The sequence below is a fragment of the Anas platyrhynchos genome, chromosome 6, assembly GCF_047663525.1.
Source record: "Anas platyrhynchos isolate ZD024472 breed Pekin duck chromosome 6, IASCAAS_PekinDuck_T2T, whole genome shotgun sequence".
Taxonomy (NCBI): Eukaryota; Metazoa; Chordata; class Aves; order Anseriformes; family Anatidae; genus Anas; species Anas platyrhynchos.
Genome location: NC_092592.1, coordinates 2,931,087 through 2,947,832, shown reverse-complemented (window position 1 = coordinate 2,947,832; position 16,746 = coordinate 2,931,087). Strand labels below are relative to the sequence as shown.

Below are 16,746 nucleotides of genomic sequence, written 5' to 3'. Positions count from 1 at the left end.
AACCACCACCAAAAAACACTTCAGTTTCATCTCCTGTTTTCTAAAACACTGCCGCCCCCCAGAGGCAGCGGTTCGCGAGCTGCAGCTCTGTCAGCTAAAATTTGCAAAATTCGAGCAAAATTTGAGCGCCTGAGAAACATTGCTGGGCGTTTTCGCATTAACCGGTGCAGACAGAGGTAACCGTGATAACATATAATGGAAAACCAGCCTCCGTGAGCAACATCACACCGCAGGTTAGACATGATTTGTTCCCAGGTATTGCTACCTAACCACACACGGATGGGATGGCTGCAGCTGTATTTCTGCCTCTTTGGGCCCCGGTATTAGTTATGGCAATAACGGGGTGTCACGGCGAAGAAACGTGTCCGCCCCGGGACTCGAACCCGCCACCCCCGGGTCTGGAACTTCTTTTAAAAGAAACACATGCATAATATGGAATGAAATGTTGTGTAATTTATTTTTTCCTAGCTGTCCAGGGCTATCGGTTAACTAATGCAGGATATGATTACCTTGCCTTGAGAACTCTGTCTTCCCGGCAAGTCATCAGTTCTGTTGGAAACCAGATGGGTGTTGGCAAAGAATCAGGTAATTTAAAAAAAGTGTTTTCAGTATATATTTTTTTTTTTTAGAAGAAATGGGTCTGTATTTTTGTTAATTTGTTGGAAACTTGGTGAATTTACCTTTGGATAGTCATATCAGTTAATCTGTCAAACACCAAAATTTATGGTCACTTCAAGTTCTGTGTGAGTCTTGACTACATCTGATTTTTTTCACAAGTGTTGTTCCACTTTGACCATTTTGTACAATTCTTGGATGGTTCCTTAAAAGGTATTTTGCAAACAGGTGACAGTTGTCTTGTGACTTGCAAAGAATTTTGAAGCCTTCTGTCAAAAAGATTAACATCAAATGTTTCATCCCACCTAAAAAAAAAAAAAGTAATATACAGTCCAAACTATTGGAGTGCTATCTTGGTTTCTCATGCTCATATGTTGATTGTAATTTGGCACAGCATGTCTTTTGTCATTAAAAAATGACGAAAAAAAAAAAGAGGATTATTGGGGACAAATGGTAAAAATGAAACATAGCCAATTGCTAACACTGTTTTAAAGTAAGAGGTACCTTGAGTTTTCTGTCCAGTCAAGAGAAGTCTTTTCTAGTGTGCCATTAAGTTACTTCTTATCCCCTAGTCTGAAATATGTTTCAGATCAGATGGATGGTTCAACCAGATGATCTTGGAGGTCTTTTCCAACCGTAATGATTCTATGATATTCTACTAGTGGAGCAGCATAATCTCTTCACCAATGACTTCTTCTTGTTCAGATTTGTAATACATAATATACAAATTTGGTTGTCTTTTCTGTTAAAAGAAGTGTAGTAGACTTTGCTATTCCAGAAATAGCAGTTACAAGAAGTCAAGCAACCGATTTCTCACTGCACTGTTGCATTATATACCTGTCAGATACCATTTATTTCTCAGATCTGTGCTGCTGTTTTTTCTCCTAGATATTTATATTGTTGCAAATGAAGACGAGCAGCAGTTTGCAATGAAATTGCACAGGCTTGGAAGAACTTCCTTTCGCAGCCTGAAAAATAAGCGTGACTACCATAAGCACAGGCACAAAATGTCATGGCTGTATTTATCGCGGCTAGCAGCAATGAAAGAGTTTGCCTACATGAAGGTAGGTGGTTGTTTGCACCATATTAACAACGATGTAATAGTCTGGAATGTACTTCTCAGATTATCTTCTCATCACTTCATATTTGCAGTATATGTTAGGATGTATGCTTTTTATTTGTTTTTTTTAGTGGACTTAAAGTATACATTTCAGAGAATGACAGTGCTGATGCATTTTGTATACTTTCAAGTGACAAAATCAAACTTTGCCATGGAAGTCGTATGGAACTGAAGCAATTTCCATAAAATTTCAGGTGAAGCTGTCCAGTCATCTGAGTCTTAATAAAGGCAGTGAATAAACTATCGCCATTTCACTTAACCTTGTCTTAGGAAAGACTATATGCTAGGGAAAATTTGTGAAGTATCTACTAGTATTTTAGTCTTGTCTATTTGGATCACTTCCACAAACATAATTACAGAGTATTTGTTAGGTCTGTAAGCGATGAGTTTCAAACTGGGAGGAGAGCACACTGAGAGCAGCCCTGCAGAGAAGGACTTGGATGTTCTGGTGGATGAAAAGCTTGACATAAGCCAGAAGTATTTGTTTGCATCCCTGAAGGCCAGCAGCCTCCTGAGCTGCATCAACAGAGGAGTGGCCAGCAGGTGGAGAGAGGTGATTGTCTCCCTCTGCTCTGCCCTTGTGAGGCCCCACTTGGAGTGCTGCATCCAGGTTTGGGGCCCCCAGCACAAGAAGTATGTGGAGCTGTTAGAGTGGGCCCAGAGGAGGACCACAAAGGTGATCAGAGGGGTGAAGCACCTCTCCTGTGAAGAAAAGCTGAGAGTCAGGGTTATTTAGCTTGGAGAAGAGAAGGCTTAAGGGAATGCTAATAGCAGCCTGCAGTACTTAAGGGGGCCTACTGGTAAGCTGGGGAGGGACTCTTTCAGGGAGTGTTGTGATAGGACAAGGAGTAACAGTTTTAAATTAAAATAATGGTAGATTGAGATTAGATACTAGGAGGAAATCCTGTGCTCAAGATGGTGAGGCACTGGCATAGGCTGCCCAGAGAAGCTGTGGATGCCCCATCCCTGGAGGTGTTCAAGGCCAGGATGGATGGGGCTTTCAGCAGCCTGGTCTAGTGGAGGTGTCCCTGCCCATGGCAGAAGGGGTGGAACCAGGTGGTCTTTAAGGTTCCTTCCAACCTGAGCCATTCTGTGAATCAAGTGAATGATTTGGTAAATATGGTTAGAGCAAGCTAACAGAGCTACAAAATACTATGGCCTACCTTTAGTTAATCTTTAATGTAGTGTAATACTGGATATTAATATTTAAGAAGAAACTTTTGCCTTACTGAGACTGAGTGTGGATTACCTGACCAGGCCAAACTGTATTTACAAGAACTGTTGAACCTTTTTCTAACACCCTATTCCCAATTATCTGCTGGTGGTTTCTTAAGCTAACAGACCAGATACGATTCTGCTGTTTTTCTATCCCGTTGTGTTTTCCTGCCACCTGCAGGATAACTAAACTCTGGAAAATACAGAAGCATAGTTAGTAGTGAAAGTTCAGATTGCTCTTCCTCCTTAAGCACATGATTTGACTTTTACAGTTAGCAGTTGAATAATGTGTAGGATGCTGCTTCCGCAATGGTGCTTAACTGCTTATCTTATATTTGTAGTTTGTCATGTATGTAATGTTTTCTTAATGGTTATCTTTTATTTTTTCAATATGTTGTCTCTTTCCAGGCTTTGTATGACAGAGGATTTCCTCTTCCAAAACCTGTAGACTACAACAGGCATGCAGTTATTATGGAACTCCTTGATGGCTACCCTTAGTAAGTTTGGAAGCTTGAAGTCTGTTTTACAGAAGCCCTAACAACGATAGGTTCAGTAAGACAGCAGGGATGACGTTTTTCCTTATCGTGTGAGTCAGTTCTGATCATGCTGAATAAAGCATGAATAAAGTCAGGCCCAGAACGGCTAGGGTTCTGCTTCATTATATTTGGAGAAATTGGTGAGAGAAGGAAAACTAAAAACATACTCTCTTTGTCCAAAAAGACTGGTGGAAATAGACTTTTTTTTTTTTTTTAAGTACGGAATACATCAGAGGAGCAATGTGATACAGAGGTTAGTGCTACAACCATTTTCTACACAGAAATTTTATGTTCTATATGTTATCTATTCAATGATATTCAATATTGATATATTCAGTATATCAAATATTCAGTATTGAGTTGTGTATCCTCCACGTTCTGAGCTCCAGTTCATGATCCATGTTGTGGTAAAGATTCAGGTAGGATTACAACTTGTACAGTTGCCATTGTAGAACTTCTGTGTTGATTTTTTTGGGGGGTGTTTGTTTTTTGTTTGTTTTATTTTTTATTTTATGTGTTTGTGTGCATTGAACGCTGTTTTTTGCTCAAGGAAGATTACTTTTCTTCAGTTTTTCAACATCCAGAAACATGAAAAAATGTTGAATTTTGTATGTGAATGAATGGCTTGTTTTGTTTCCATAGCAGAATGCAAAATAGCTATTTGATACTCGATATAATGTACAGTAACAAAGGTTCAGTGTAATTAATCCCAAAGTATACAGTTGAAGAGTTACATTGAAGAAGTGCCTTTTAAGACTTTATTCTATCCCGTTTCCCCGCCTTTGTTAAATAGTTCCACATCTGTCCTGTAGACAGAAAGCTTTAAAGTTACATGTGGGCATTGCAGGTGAGGCTTACCATGCTATCCCAGTTCTGCAATTTTAACTAAGCATTTTCTGAAGGAGATGCTGTACTAGATGAGAAATTATTTCAGGTGATCAGCATCTCAGAAGATACCAGTTTAGATGACTTCCAAATTCAAAGAACAAATGATATGTTTTATGATACAGACCTCTGGCTATAAGAAATGTCACTAGTTAATTTTGCTGTTAATATGAAAATATTCAACAGCAGCCTATTACAGAGCTGCTTGAATTCCATTGTGTTTTGTTTGTATGTGCAACTGATATGTTCTCATAACACTACAGTGTTGCATTCAGGCCAAAATATATCACAAATTAGCTGTAAATGACGGCTTCTTGACAGCTCCTGGTATAATAAGACAGCTGCCTATTTATTCTGCTTGTAAAAATAAGGTGATGTCTATTCTGCGCACTTTTGGGGCAAAACATATACTTTGCTTTTATTCTGGAGTTTATGCTGGAGTATATTCTGGAGTGCTTTAAGCTTTTTTTTTTTTTTTTTTTTTTTGGCTTTGCCTTATCCCCAGCTTAGTCTTGAAAACACTTTTTTGTGAGACATTTGAATGGCATTTGAATACAAGAAGACCTAAGTTACCTAAAACAATCCAGACATAAAAATTCGCTGATCCATTGTTTAAATTAGGCAGCATAACCATCGTGTTTGATAGGAGTACAAGAGACAAAGGGCTTTAGTTAAAACGAGGGATTTAACCTGGAGATAGGAGAAGCTTTCTCCCCATGAGGGCAGTGTGGTGGAGATTGCACAGTATGTTTCCATCCCTGGAAACTTTCAAGCCCGCATTGGTAGAGCTCTGATTAGTCTCATCTAATCTCAGAATTGACATAGCTATGAGCAGAGTATTGGACTAGTAACCTCTAGGAGATCCCTTACGACTCAAATTGTGACCCTGTCATTCTCTCAGATGTAACTCATATGCCTTGTCTATATTTTTAAATTAATTCCTTCAGGGTTCAGGATATTTTCTTTTTTATTTAACTTTCCAGATGCCAAGTACACCACATCGAAGACCCTGCTGCTGTCTACGGTGAATTAATGGATCTAATTGTAAAACTTGGCAATCATGGTTTGATTCATGGGGATTTCAATGAATTTAATCTCATACTGGATAATGATGATCATGTCACTATGATTGATTTCCCTCAGATGTTATCAACATCACATCCAAATGCTGAATGGTACGTACAAATGATGTATGCAAAATAAACCAGTTAAGTGCTGATAACAACAAATAGTCAACCATGATTTGTTTTCATAAGCCTGCTTCAAATTCTTTTTCTACTGTTTTCACCATACATTACAAATGCAATTTGTTTCATGAATGAGTAGAAATCTCCTTAGGATAAATGTGTAATTAATTGCTTCTCAGTTAATATTATTTCTTTCAATTAAGAAATGAATAGAAATAATCTGCATTTATGTATGTATACCTACACGTGTACTTTCTCACTTCGAGTCACTGATGGTTATTAATATTCAAATAAAAGGCAAGAAAGTAGAGTAAAAGTTTGTCATACCAGTAGACTTAATTTCCTTGATTATTGCATTTTTACAATTCTGTATTTTTTAAACAGGTATTTTGACAGGGATGTTAACTGCATTAAGGAGTTTTTTAAGAAACGCTTCAACTATGAGAGTGAGCTCTTCCCATCATTCCAAGATATCAGGTAAAAAATGCCAGCTGACTCGTAATTCCCCCATGTTATGGTAGTTACGTTGGTTTTCTGAGAAAAATGGATGCCTCTGAGAGATGATTTTAGAAGTGAACAGGGGGAAAAAGAGCCAATTTGAAATATTTTTGTCATTCTTACAGTAAAAAGGATCCAAACTGTCTTCACTGGCAGTTACTAAAAGTGGTTTCCAAAAACTGAAGCACGTCTTAAAATCTGCTGTCTCCTTTGTCTTACCTCTTGCAGCTAGGGGAAAGAGATACATCCAAATGCCGTAAATGTTACGGTGACGCAGAATTAGTTTCTCTGACTCTTAAAACCATATTTAACAGTCCTGGGGGATCAAGTATTAACTTAGTTTTTAATTTTAAATTTAATTTTCAAAATGCTAGTACATGTGGTGACCGCCTCTTCAAATATTATCTTCAAAATTTTCCTACTGTAGTTTGTCCCTTTTGAAAAGCAAACAATTTTCTCACATATTTTAAGAGCAAAGCTGATTCAGTTAAAAGGGTTTTATATCACTCTGAGCCCTTTCTCAAAGGGGAATTGTCTGTGTGTGTGTCAACATGTCCTTCATCGTTCTGTTTGCACAAGCATAATTTAAGTATTATATTTGTTAAAATCAAATTGTTTGCTTTCAGTAAGTGCTGATTATGAAGATGGAATCATCTTGTATGAAAGTCTGGTTCTGTCAGGCTACATTCTGCTAACTACCCAAAGCCCTGCACTGTAATATGTTACCTATGTTCCAATGGAGTATACTCTTTTTGTTAATAGCATGGTAATTATAGTCTAACTTGATAGTATTTTTAATCCAAAATACAGCATAATGATTTGATATATTAAAAGAAAGCTCACTTCTATTTCTTTCAGGAGAGAGAGTTCTCTTGACATAGAGATTGCTGCCAGTGGTTATACAAAGGAAATGCAGGAAGATGATGAGCTGCTTTTCCCAGAGTGCTCTGATGAGGATGATCATACAACAGAGGAGAGGGAATTTGTAGAAGATGCTGAAAGTAACGCCAACTTCCTCAGCCAAGATAAAGAAAACAATGCAGACTTCATATATGAAGTGGTTTCTGAAAGCAGAACCTCTGAAGACTTGTTATCACAGTGAAGATGCTGAAGCCACAGAAAGTAGTGAAAATTCACAAGGACTGAGTATGTCAGAGTTGAGTTCAGCCTTGGAAAAGGTTGAAGGGCAGCCTGTGCTTTCGAAGTCCAGTGAAGATGCATAGAGTTGTGCACTTGGTTTTTCTGAGCACAAAAGAATACCTGACAATGCTGCTGAAAATCAGACAGAGGGCAGCAGTGGTAAGGACAACGATGAATGCCCTGATCTGGTTGACTTGTCAACTTTAAATAAGGAATTGAGACCTTACAGGTAAATACTTATATTTACTGTCTAGTGGTGTGGTGAAATTTTCTTCTTTTTTCTTTATTTCTAGTAATAGTGTGAGTAAAAATTAGGACACAAAGATCCCTTTTATTTAAAACCTAGCCAGAATCACTCAAGATATTCCACAAATTTATTGGTCGTGTTTAGCTAATACAGACTGCTGGGCATACAGAAGTGGTTAAATTGCAGCTACTTTAAAGGGCTGATTCGTTGTGAAATGCAGCTCATATATTCGTTTAAGATTTGAGTGACTACGCTCAATGAGCATCTGAGACAAGTTTTCTTAGCTTTCAGAAACGCTCAGGGATTATCCTGAGAGTCTTTCAGTCTTACTCCTTTCCACCTGCATAGAATCCTTTAGGTTGGGAAAGACCTTCACCATCATCCAACGACCAACCTCACCACCACGTAAAGTGGTTAAACCGGAACAGAACCTCTTTCAAACAGCACTACAGCTTCAACTACAGACAAGGGACAAATACTTACTCCATCCACCCAACACAATTAGTTATTTAGATACATTCTTAAGATGTTTTGAATTAATACATTTCAGTAAATTCAAGTAGATTTACACGCTGTGAGAAAGACACCAATACCCATTTAACATCTTGCCAAAATCTCAAACTTCCAGCTTCTGCAGTTAAATGCCAACAAGCTGTTTCAAGGTTAAGCAAACCCCCAAACCTTAAAAAGAAGTAAAACAAATACCTTTGGTGACTGTGTTGTCTTCTTCATTGGTCTTCGTTTTGGGGCACGTTTTTTAACGGCCTTTGCCTGTGGTCTTGCAACACCCAATTTTACCACTTCTGCCCAAGATTTCGCAACTACGAAGCAAAACAGACACAATAACCTTAACTGGCAGCTGTGTAAACAGGACTTCACAGCTATTTATGATTCCAAAGGATTTGCTGTAGTCAGAAATCACAATTTCAAGCTGAATCTTAACGAGTGTCCAAGCATCCAGTACGAGCGTCCAAGCATCCAGTACAAGTGTCCAAGCATCCAGTACGTTTCTACAACAAAAAGCGTCATACAGTTCCAGAATCTGTGCTAAGTGCTGACCTCACTCTGTCCTCACTCTCTGCTCGAGTTCAAAAAGCATTTGGACAGTGCTCTCAGACATGTGGTCTGATTTTCTGGGCGGTCATTTAAGGACCCAGGAGTTAAACTTGATGATCATTGTGGGTTCCTTCCAATTCAGGATATTCTGCGATTCTGTGAAATATTTTCCTCATTACAAATTTGCCATAAGCCTTTCAGTCTTGCACTTTATTTTACCTGAATTTTTCCTTAACAGAATGTAAGGTTTAACAGCAAAAAAATGTTTTTTTGTTTTTGTTTTTGTTTTTTTTTTGTTTGTTTTTTTTTGCTTTTTTGTTTTTTTTTGTTTGTTTGTTTTTTGTTTGTTTTAAGTGAAACATATCCAGGATTAACCAGGAAGGCCTGTGATTTTATCTCACCATATAATAGGACTATCACTGAGACACTGCACACAGACACTGCACACAGCATGTTATTCACAACTTTAAAATGATTCTACAAAAAACGAAGATAGCAAAGAATAATAAATTGCCAGATGAATGTTGATATTGATGGGAAATTTTAAATTTGAAAGAGTCAAATTGATATAATTTGTTTTCATAAATTAAAGACATCTCATCTTTAAGTGTTTTCATAAAGATTAAATTTTCAAGAACCAGATTCCCTCTCAATTTTTCCAGTGGTATCAAAACTATTTTGACCAACATTTGAATTTGAATGTTCAACAATTAAAATATTTGTGTCTCAATGGTTATCATCCATGATGTCTGCCATACACCCAACACTTACAGGCAGTCCAGTCTACAACTGACAGTGTGTGAACTGGCTAGGGAAAAAGGCATAAAGAAACTAAGCTGAATACAGGTAAAATGCATGTTTTCACCAACAAAAATTATTGAACTGAAATTGTATCAGTTATATACTACTCCAAATTGAGGGACTTGGAGGATCAATACCGCAATTAACCTAACAAACAGAACCTTACTTAATGACTTTAATTCACGTGAAAGATTCACCCCACTGCCATTCCTCCCTCATTCTGTCCTCCTGGTGAGGCCAGGAGTGTCCCGAGAGCACATAGAAGTGTGCCCAAAGGGAATTGCTGATTTTGGAGGCACAAGGTGCCTATGGGGCCAGGTCGGGAGCTGGGCTGGGATGAGCTCCATCAGGCAGCCGGACCAGGCCCGTTTCCAGCGTGGCGGACGAGCAGCCTTTGCCCTGAAACTCAAAAGTCAAACTCTGTCGCTGACTTCCCTTACTAAAATGGGAGCGTGGTTGAGAGGGGCCATCTCTTGCCTGGGGATGCCAGTCTTTCCCTGTAGTTAATGGAAAGAAGGAGGCTTCTCTAGAGGGCGAAGGCGAGCTGAAACCTCAGCTGGAGTGCCCTGGAGGTACTGCTGTGTCTCCACTGCCTACACAGGGATCTTGGGAGGCAGGTCTCCGGGTGATCAAATTAGTCTTTGTGTCTGCCTCATTCCCTAATTGTCAGTAGATATCCCAACTAGTGAACAATGTACAGCATAACAAAGGAGGCACACATATAAAAAGGAGCAGAATTAGCCTGCGCTAATTGGTGGGCCTGACTTTGCTGACAGGAACCAGGCAGTTAAGAGGAGGGCTAGGAAGTAATTCACTAACTAAAATACACCTCAGAACACAGTAGTAAAATGATTTTATCTTGGTAATTTGACAGACTGGAACAGCAACAGATGAAAGTTTTTCATTTGTTTGTTTGTTTTAACCTGGCCCAGCTACCAGGTCAGACTGCTAGAAGTCTCGGCTGTTGATGTAAATGAGTTGAAGGCTTTGACTTGAAACTTGTTCTCGGTGGGTCCGATTAAAGTGAATTTGGCCCTCGTTTTACATGTGATTTCTGACAAAATGATCTGTCTGACCCTCCTACAGGGTGTTATCATTGTCCTTTATTTAAAAATAGGTCATTTGGAGCTTTATGTACGTACGCAAAATATTAAGTACAAAATTCACACAACTTCCACAGTTGGCTGGCTTGCAGAATATTTCTCTCAAACAAAACCAAGGATTTAAAACTTTGCCTTACTTTGCCTTAGTAAACGTGCTTTTAGCTTGTTAAGAAAAGCCCAATCTTTAAATATAATTTAAAGCTCTAATTAGTTGATTTTAGGCAATTTTTTTTTGACATTTTAATGGCAAGGATACCTGGATTTTTTCTGGTATTCATGAAGATATTTGATAAAAAGGTAGATGCAACTCTCTCTGAAAATAGCAAAAAAACAAGTTCATGGGATCTTTTCTAAGCCATACAGTAGCCATTTAGATTTTCTTATATGCTTTCAAAGCTATCCAGGAGCCTGGTAAAGGCTCTTAATTGCAGAACTTCCCAATTTCTACTCCACTAGCACTTCTTTAACTAGGTCTTTTCCTCCAAAATACGATCCTGTCACTGAAGGAAATAATACTGAGGAAATGAAATATGGAAGTTAAATATTAACTTTTTTTTCCCTTTTTAGAGAAAAAAAATAAATATATATATATATATACTTTTCAGATGGCTGCAAGCCTGAGCAGTCCTTTCATCTCCCACTCTCAATGGCAAAAGATGCATTTCTAGAAATGGCACGCAAGTTTTATGGTTAATAAAATAGTTTATTGCGCCATTATTGTTAAGAAGTTTTTCTTGCAATGGAAAAGCATTCAGGTACACACTAAAACAACACCAATCCCACAGAATATTGTGTTTGTTCAAGCATTCAAACTTGATTAAACTTCTCTTTCAAAGTACTGCTGCATCACAGTTCAGTGAGCCCAAATCTCTCCTAATGCTTGGACACTTCTGATAAAGGATTTGTGTCAGGAACATGTTTTAAAGTGCTGTTCTGAAGTCGGAATAGTTCTAGACAGAGATATTCAACTTCCTGCTAGGGAGAGGTGCTCAAATTAAGCATAAGAAGGTACTTGTATCTACCCTGAGTACCATAAAAAGCTATCAGATGACCCAATATAACTGACAGTTAAAATTCTACTTCTACATCACCTTCTTCCAGTGTATTGCCTCCCCAAATTTGAGCCTTTCAAGTGCACATACAAGCGCAAGTCACAAGCCTCAGAATATTCACTAACTGAGTTTTGGAGATGCAAGTAACCCCAAAGGCTTTTTTTTTTTTTTTTTTTAAAGAAGGGTGCAAGTTCCACCTGTTTCAGTTTTATTTTGTTTGTTTGTTTTCTTTTGTTTTTTCTTCCTCCCCTGAGGACAAACCATAAATTCTATCCTAAAGAAGCAAGAAAGGAAGCTGAAATAAGAATCTATGGAGATGACATCCTCAAAGATCATCAATTACCTGATATCTTTTAATCTTTGAGAATTGGCTCCATCAGATCTCAGCCTTTGGGAAATTATCGAACCTGACAGTGTTTACAACTCAGCATCAAGGTTAACAACTACAATCACACTGTTCTCTCCAAATAGCATTGCACCTTAGTGTCAAGTCAGGAGAGGAATGCCATGGAAAGATACAAATTAAAAGATGGAAAATTCAAACCAATACAGGTTTTCTTGTAATTAAGCAGCTGATCTTGTTATCAAGAAACTTTTTTGAGCTATGAACTCACAGTAGTCAGAAAGGATATTGGATATGAAAGAGAAAGTCAAGAGTAAATGACATATCTCTATATAAACTATACCATTGATTACAGTACAAGTTTGAAATATTAAAATCTAATGTCAGGATTATTTTTTTATTTTTTTATTTTTGGAAGATTGCTTAGAAAATATGAATACCGAGGTAACTAAACGCTCAGCCTTACAGAGAATATTTTAGTTACCCATTTTAATAAAGTGTGACCAGGCTCTTAAACAAAAATAGAATAATAAAAAATAATAATAAAATGGACTGCATATTTACTATCTTACTGTATCCATGTAAAATGTTATTTAAAATTTTATTTAAAAGCCTTTCTAGAGAGTATATATTTATACCATTACTGAAAATTATATTATCTTTACATACTTGCAGGTATTTATGGAATGTTCTTGTTTCTTTTGGACAGATAAAATATATATATGTTTTTGCCTTTCAAAATATAGTTTTCAAATATATTGAACCCAAAAAAAGTCTGATGCACTGTCAGGCACCTCAATTTCTTATACGTCTCCCTAGTTTGGTATAAAGGAAACAGTCTGCTGATGAAAAGAAAGGCAGCTGTGATATTCTTTCTTATTTTTATTCTACCTGGCCATGGATATTCACCACCACTCTTCACCAACATTATTTAGTACTCATTCTCTACTGTTCTACTGTCTAAATATCTCTCTCCTCCTTAAAATATATTTATAAATGTAAAAATATATAGACACATACAGAGAAAACTATGAATCCAAATAAAGCCATGAGTAACTGTAAACATATTTTTATGAATTCCTGGAAGCTACATTTATTATATAAAACAAACAAACAAACAAACAAAAACACAAACACAGAATTAAAGTCAACTTTATTTTATTTACTATTGTCAAACAAAAACTTTCTAGGGCAAGACATTAAAAGAAGTGAGGCATATATAGAAACTTAATTACATTCTTTCAAAATCCATAGTCAAAACATCCTAGTTCAATGGACACATAGCACATTATGTGGTGTACAAAAGTGTTACTGCAGATAAAGACATTATGGCAACATCTGCCTGGCACTTTAACACCTCCTTATATTAAAAATTACATACACCTTATATTAAAAATTACATACACTTCCAATGCTAAGGATCAGCTGTTTCTCCACCTTATGTTTTCAGTCTATGCCTCTTGAAAAATGCAGAAATATTTCTTTAAGTGAAAGCCAAACAGTATTTGGAAATAAATAAATAAATACATAAGTAAATGAAGTCTTTGCTATGATCACTTACAGTTCATACCTGGGGACAGAAAAGGACACTGTAAAGTCACATCCCAAAGGTAAATAAATCAAGGTAGCGATAGAGTTATAAATACCTCCACATAGGATATTTTACAATTTGTATTGAAAATAAGCATTACAGAATTTCTGAGTTTCTCTTAAATTATTTTTGTGTCACTTTCTTTCAGAAGTTCTGCATAGGTACCCTTGTTTTTCCCTTGAATATTTACCTAGCATAAGACTCAGAATATTTTAGCTTGAGACTCAGACCATTTTAGAAGATATTTTCGTGTAATAAAAGAATTGCAATTTGCATTCTTTAAGGACACCACCACCTTCCAGAAACACATTAAATGAAGCAGAATGAAATCGAAGTAGGGCAGTTTGGGAATTATTGTCAGCTGTGTTGCAGCTCTGAAGGGCTCTTTCAAGTTAGGCATTCAATTTAGGCAAAAATACCTGGCTTCTTGTAGAGTTTATAACCTAAAGGGTATTGATTTGGCAGTATCAAAGTCGGTGAAGATTCCTGGGAGGAGCTGAGTGTCGGTGTACACTCAGGAGATGACCAATGACACAAGACATGGGATGACAACCGCACATTTATATTTGCCATCAAAATTTTTGAGAAAATAGTTAACTTGAGACTCCTAGCTATACTTGAGAGCAAATTGCAAGATATTTATGCGTACTATGTTACAGAAAATAATCCTATGACACATTTTTCCTTGTGGGGCTGTGAGTCTCACGAGATGAAGGTTGACCACCTTCTGTCCCCCTGAACTACTGTAATGGTACAGATCTGGTCGACATGCCTAGGGATGGATACCACTTTTTCTTTACTCATGTTTAGCTTGTACTAAATAGTAATATAAAAGTAGAAAATAAATTAGTTCACTGCCACAGAGATATTAAATGTATATCAAGTATTAATTATGCATTTAGTATGTTCAGAAATTGGTAACTCAGCTCTGAAAAATATATATAAGTGTATAACTTTGATAACTTTATATGCATACTTTACATATACATAGAAAGTCACAAACTAGGAGCAAACAAAAAATGAGATATCAGACAGAATCACTGGAGACAAAAATATATATATTAATTAGAATCAGAAAATATGCCTGTGTTCAGCTCTATTTCTCAATAAGGCTATAACGTTTGCATATGTGTGGTTCACTGGAGCTTGTTCTCACTGTAGGTGTGTTGGTAGGACTTTGCTTTCCTCTGAGATTCTACAACTAAAGTAGGTTATTTTTTCCCATTCTGTGTTAAACAGACACATAATTTACTTCAAACCACTGTTACCATTGCTCCCCGAAATGATGTGCATAGGCTGCTGATCTTTAAAACTTGTTAAAATACATGTATATACATATATATATACATGTATATCAGTTTACTAGTTTTGAAGAGACAGACTTCAAAACAAAACAGAGACACCAAATACTTGAGTTTAAAATCCTGTATAAAACCTTTAACGTGACCTGTAGAATTACCAATTCTGCTGCATGAAAGTCACAGATACTGTCTTAAAACAAGAGTGTGGACTCTTTCTGCTGGTGTCAGTTAGGACGAGGCTGGGTTTTAGAATAAAAGCAAGGACAAAACTAACAATCATCTTTAGAAGGGAATTTCTTGCACTGCCCCAAAAGGCCATTAGGACCTCTTTTGCTAAGCGAAGCCCCATTTCTGTAGTATCTCAGCAGACAGAGTCAGCTGCTCTTTATGGACTATTATTTACTTATTAATTAGATATTTCAAGTCAATTTACTTAGTCTGAGCATTAGCTGCTCAACAGAAAACAACCACAGAGCAGTTACTTTCCTGTGGATCGCAGCCCCAATTAATAAGCCCGAGTGGCTGCATGGGGAGCAAGCTCAGGCCCTGTGTGGCAGTGGGGTTAAGCAGTCACAGCCCAGCTTCTGGCACGCTTCGTTAGCCCCTGCTCATCAGCAGACACGTGCTGACCACAGCTGAAGTGGTGGGATGTGTGATACCCTAACGCAGTGTGCCAGGTGCTATGAAAAATGATTTGCTCCTAGCGGCGCTATCTAGTTAAGGGTGTTCTCTCAGTTCTTCTGAAATAGTTTGTGAAAAGGAGCCGAGAATCCCCCCTCCTGCTTCTTTCAAGAACTTTGTTTGAAAAAAAAAAAGAATATTGCCCTGTTAGGAAAGCCTTAATTAGGTTTTATCCAATGAGTCAAGAGTAACATTTATGCAGAACAGCTTTTGTGTGGTGAATGTCTTGTTTGCACAACCTGTGACACTCAACAAACCCAAACAAAATGCCCCTTTGCTCATCTCGCTGACGAGCTCTTCACTTTGCACAGCTTGGCACAGAGGCCAAGACGCCCTCTTATATCCTAGTTGCAGCTACTGAATGGAAAACAAGGCAGCTCCTTCAATGCAGTGATGGAAACTTGGCAAGTGTTCTTCCTCTACCCTCACAACTCCGTGCCTCTGCCCAAGGCTTTCATCTCCTCTGGTATGGAGGCCGCCTCACTATCGAACACGTACTAGCTAAATTAGGGAAGATGGAATGATCCCTTATCATTAAGGCTGTGTGTGATGCAATTAAAATGGAGCATTTGCTCACAGCACAAGAGTTCAGCCCTGTTCTCATTCTGAAAAAAAAAAATAAAATAAAAAATAAAAATTGGGGTGTGCCTTAGGACTTTGATTTGTTAGAAATTACTGCCTTGAATAATTATGGGATGATATTAAAGACTGAAATGACAGAGAAAGAGCAACTTAGAGGCACTTGCTTCTCTTACATAACTGCAAGAACAAAAAATACAGGTTGGAACACGGAAGACAGCAAGGCTGTGAAGCTGACCTAGAAGGGTACTTATATCATGAGCTTCCAGAGGTCAAAGCGCTGCTGTTATTTCCTCTTTCTACCCACATTGCATAGGGAAAGCTACTAAGCCAAATGACAAATTGATCCCAAGCACATCACCTTCAAGGGGTTACAAATGCCAAGCTGCTTTGTCCTGTTTCTCTTCTGAATCTGTTGGTGGCTATCACCAGGTTTCTTTGGAAAACAACCAAACCAACCAAAAGGGATACTTCTAAGCAGCAGCCAGTAGGGGCCGACACAGGATTAGGTTCGTGAAGATGGCTTTGTGAAGTCTCCCTGTTGCAGTTAAGGAGACTGAGTCACAAACAGAGCAGGAGAAAATGAGTGCAAGGAAACTGGAGTTGTTCAACATGCAAGGACTTCATATAGATCCAGTAAAATCGGTAAAATTCTGTAAAACTCCAAGGTCACTAGTCTAGACCTACTGCTTGAGTTGTTGCTGAGACAAGAAGCATGAAGCTACATGTCCTGGAATTTGGGATGATCATAAATCCTGCACCACAGACCCAATTAAACATCTTGGGTGAAGATACT

General features: G+C 37.7%; 1 protein-coding gene and 1 long non-coding RNA gene across 6 annotated transcripts in view; one reads left to right on the top strand and one right to left on the bottom strand.

The window, feature by feature from the left end:
- LOC113841645 (uncharacterized) overlaps positions 1-8,312 on the bottom strand; it is a 37,442-nt gene extending 29,130 nt beyond the window's left edge. For all 4 annotated transcript variants that reach the window (XR_011810312.1, XR_011810309.1, XR_011810310.1 and 1 more), the window contains exons 1-2: positions 8,149-8,312; positions 266-920 (exon numbers count right to left, since the gene is read on the bottom strand). This is a non-coding gene — a long non-coding RNA (uncharacterized lncRNA). The remainder of the gene's footprint in view (positions 1-265; positions 921-8,148) is intronic.
- Positions 423-7,463, top strand: LOC140002786 (serine/threonine-protein kinase RIO2-like). Of its 2 annotated transcripts, XR_011810293.1 has the most exons (6): positions 423-585; positions 1,504-1,679; positions 3,359-3,447; positions 5,355-5,546; positions 5,943-6,035; positions 6,915-7,463. XR_011810293.1 is itself a non-coding variant. In XM_072040014.1 (4 exons), the coding sequence occupies exons 2-4, from the start codon at positions 5,404-5,406 to the stop codon at positions 7,156-7,158; spliced, it is 480 nt and encodes a 159-aa protein (XP_071896115.1). In that variant the 5' UTR covers positions 3,462-3,739; positions 5,355-5,403; the 3' UTR covers positions 7,159-7,463. The 2 variants fall into 2 exon arrangements, 1 of the variants encoding a protein (XP_071896115.1); XM_072040014.1 differs by lacking the exons at positions 423-585; positions 1,504-1,679; positions 3,359-3,447 and adding an exon at positions 3,462-3,739.
- Positions 8,313-16,746: the final 8,434 nt, after the last annotated feature.